This window comes from Tupaia chinensis, unplaced genomic scaffold (assembly GCF_000334495.1).
Source record: "Tupaia chinensis unplaced genomic scaffold, TupChi_1.0 Scaffold142262_1, whole genome shotgun sequence".
In the NCBI taxonomy this organism is placed as follows: domain Eukaryota; kingdom Metazoa; phylum Chordata; class Mammalia; order Scandentia; family Tupaiidae; genus Tupaia; species Tupaia belangeri.
In genome coordinates this window covers 362,047-366,029 of record NW_006202111.1, presented here as the reverse complement: position 1 = coordinate 366,029, position 3,983 = coordinate 362,047, and the positions used below count along the sequence as shown (strand labels likewise).

The following is a 3,983-nucleotide window of genomic DNA, read 5'->3' as shown; positions in this document are numbered from 1 at the left end:
GAATCCCAAATGGGATTATATTAGGAAAGTGGCACTGGAAAATAAAGAACAGGCCCATCCTCCTTCCTTCCCTAGTTAATATGAAAGGAGCATGAGAGAAATGTAATTTTCAAAGGAAAAGAACTGCTGAGAATGTATCTCCTCTCAAAGAATTCTATGTTTGGTTAAGGAGAGAAGCTGTTTGCAGATAGGCTGCTGTAATGGTGGAGGTAGGGTGGAGAGCTACTTCTTAAAAGTACAGGGAATGGGACCAGCAATTAGTGTAATGGCTATGTCGCTGGACTCCAACGTAGTTGACTGCGGTTTGCGTCCCGGACCCGGTGGCTTAAAACTCACGCCGGGCATGTGTGCGTGCATGCCCAAGATCCCAAGAGGAGAATGGAGGAGAAGGGATTGCAGTGTGGCCATCACCCCTGGGGGGTGATTTCTCACTTTCTGTCCCTATGTCTCTCTCTGTCTGTCTGGCGAGCGCATGCGCCCTATAGCGAAAACCTCTCAAAAAAAAAAAATTAAAAAATTTAGAGGAAAAAAGAATCCCAGTAAAGTCTCAGATTTTTTTGAGGAAGGTCCAAGAGAATATAGCATTGGAGGTGAAGTCAGAGAGATGAGCATTAGACATTACAGAGAAATTTCTAGATCTGATTTTAGTATAATTAAAAGGAACACATGAATGCTTTTCCTAGAGCCTTTCAACATTGGAGAGTTACTCACCTGTCTGGGCTGGACAGAGGTAATCTCCTTCCTCCTTATGGGAAGATAGCTTCCTCTCCAAGAGACTTTTTTTTTTTTTTTTTTTTGAGAGGTCTTTGCTCTAGGGCTCATGTACTTGCCAGAAAGACAAAGACAGAAAGCAAGAAATCACCCCCCATGGGGGATGGCCATGCCACAATCCTTTTCTCCTCCATTCTCCTCTTGGGATCTTGGGCATACTCATACACATGCCTGGTGTGAGTTTAAGCCATCAGGTCCGGGACTCAAACCACGGTCAGCTACATGCAAGTCCAGCAACACAGTTATTACGCCAACTCTGGTCCCCCAAGAAACTTTCTGCTATACAGACTCTGCCTGGGCCTGGCTGGTTCTCCAAAGGGCCCTCACCATGGCTCCCTTCATTTCCTTGTTACGGAAACTGTAGATGATGGGGTTACACATGGGGGTGATGATGGTGTAGAGGAGGGAGAAAGGCTTGTCTTTGTCAGGTCCATGTGTGCTGCGGGGATTCATGTAAGAGAACATGGCCGAGGAGTAGAAAAAGACAACCACAGTCAGGTGGGAGGCACAAGTAGAGAAAGTCTTCCCCCGACCTGAGGAGGAGGCTCTGCCAAGGATGGAGGCCAAGATGCGAGCATAAGAAGTCACGATGAGCACCATGGGACTGAGCAGCACCACGATGGCATCAGCAAAGATCACCGTCATGCTGAACTGCGGGTCCCCACAGGAGAGAGCGATCACTATGGGGGCCTCACAGAAAAAGTTTTCTATGCGGTTATCTTTGCAGAAGGGGTTCCGGAATGACATATACTCAAGCAGGATGCCATCGATCAACCCAAAGAACCAAGCTGCACCCACTAGCCTGACACAGACCTGCCGGCTCATGATCTGGGCATAGCTAAGTGGGTGACAAATAGCTACATAACGGTCATAGGCCATAAAAGCCAACAGGATACACTCAGCCACACCTACACTGAAGACCAAGTACGTCTGGGTCACACAAGACACAAAGGAGACAGTGTGGTTCTTGACCACCAGGTGGATCAACATCTGTGGGATGGTGGTGGTGATGAAGCAGACATCCAGGAAAGACAGGTGGCCCAGGAAGAAGTACATGGGGCTGTTGAGCCTGGGGTCTGTCCAGGTGATGAAGATGATGAGGCCATTCATGGCCATGGCAAGGCTGTAGAAGGATAGGAAGATGGCAAAGAGCAGTGCCCGAGTGGAAGGGGAACTCTGCTCAAAGCCCACGAGGATAAACTCTGTCACTGTGCTGCTGTTCCTCGGGTCCACTGCCTGGGGTCTGCTTGAGGAAGGATAAAAAAAGCACAATGGAGACAGCTTTAAGATAACGCATAGAAGGTACTGAGTTGGGCTCAGAAGCCCAACTGTATAAAATGGGATAGACGAGCAATGGTACACATTCTGGAACTTAGTGAACTCCAGGAAGTTGGCAGTGTTTAGAGTGATGAATATGCTAGTGTCACTATAGCTATAAATATGGGACCATAATACCAAAAATTGTGGGGGTAAAAGTTATAGTTATGTGTCATTTAATGACATGGATATATTAATAGAAATTTCTGGTTGGGTGATTAAGTCATTGTGTAAATGCCACGGAATGTCCTTATAGAAGCCTAGATAGTATAGTCTGGTGTCCACTTAGACTATTTGCTCCTAGGCTACAATCCTGCACAGCATGTTACTTTACGGAATATCATAGGTAACTGTAACTCAATGGCAAGTGTCTGTCTATCTCAATGTAGAAAAGGTACAGTAAAAATATAGTATAAAAGATTAAAAATGTTACATCTGTATAAGGTACTCACCAGGAATTCAACTTGTAGGGCTAGAGGTTTCTCTGGGTGAGTGAGGGAAAATGAATATGAAAGCCTAGGATATTACCCCTGTACGCTGCTGTAGAATACACTTAGGCTGCACCAGATTTGTGAAAATACTTTTCTTCATTTAATAATCAGTTAACCTTCACTTACTATGACATTTTTTTCTTTATAATTTTTTTTTAATTTTAAAAAGCGTCTTACTCTTTTGTAATACCACTTAGATTAAAACACAAATGCATTGTATACCTGTACAAAAACATTTTCTTTCTTTGCATCCTTGTTCTATATATTTTTTTCTATTTGAATTGTTCATTTTTAATTTCAGCTTTCATTTTTAAACTTTTTTTGTTAAAATTTAAGACATATACAAAATGGTCTAGGCCTACACAAGGTCAGAATCATCAATGCCACTGCCTTCTTCCTCCACATTTTCCTAGGGAAGGTCCTTAGGGGCAAAACATGCATGAAACTGTCACCTTCTGTAATAATGATGCCTTTGTCTGGAATAAGTCCTTGAGGACTCGTGGGAGGCTCTTCTTGAGGATGTTTCACTGTATTGAGAAATACGACCATGGTGGTTTGCTTGATTTGTCTTTTAATTTTTCTCAGGATAAGTTTGCTTGTAAGCACATGGTGTACCATGAACACGTCTATTAATGAAAACAGTTCAGGGTTAAGGTCTGCGTTCTCAAGCTACTGCTTGTTGAGGACCACAAAAACTTCTGCTAATTCACTGTGAATTTTCTCAAGAGTTCTTTTTCTTCTCCTGTAGTTTCTTATGCCTTGCCTTTTCTCTAGCTATGTGTTCCTGTTCCTGGTTTGACAACTCCTCGTTGGTCAGGTTGGGAAGCTGCACACCAGCGAGTCTGCCGAGGTTTCTCAGAGAGCAAACAATTACCATGATTGGGTCCCTTCCAAAAACCTGACCTTCGAAACCTTGCTCTGATTGGCCACTAGAATCCCTCAAATTTGCATATCTGGCACCTCATGATTGGTCCAAAAGCAACCAATCATAACCCACCGTTAGCAACCAATCAGGGTCCACCGTTTACAACCAATCACGGCCCACCATTTACAACCCACCAGAGTGTATATAACCACGATGCCTGGCCCACAGTAGCCAGACGACAACAACGACGACCAGGAAGACGACAACTGAAGAGCCTGAAGAGCTGAAACACCGCGCAGTCTCCAGATGACCCTGAAGATCCTGAAGAGCTGACACTGCATCGTCTCCAGACGACTTGGGAGACCCTGAAGAGTTGTAACACTACATCGTCTCTGGATGACCCTGAAGAGTTGTGACACCGCGTCGTCTCCGTGCTGCTCACAGTAGACGACGCGACACTGCGTTGTCTCTGTGCTGTACCGTGCTGCCCACAATAAACGGACGACACTGTCATCTCCGTGCTGTAACACTACGCCGCT

At 44.8% G+C, this 3,983-nt stretch overlaps 1 protein-coding gene across 1 annotated transcript in view; it reads right to left on the bottom strand.

Moving 5' to 3' along the window:
* Positions 1–1,050: 1,050 nt before the first annotated feature.
* LOC102489734 (olfactory receptor 10AD1) overlaps positions 1,051–3,983 on the bottom strand; it is a 9,727-nt gene continuing 6,794 nt past the window's right edge. The window contains exons 2-3 of the mRNA XM_014582094.1: positions 2,942–2,988; positions 1,051–2,203 (exon numbers count right to left, since the gene is read on the bottom strand). Of these exons, the coding sequence (XP_014437580.1) occupies positions 1,051–2,203; positions 2,942–2,988 (1,200 nt within the window). The remainder of the gene's footprint in view (positions 2,204–2,941; positions 2,989–3,983) is intronic.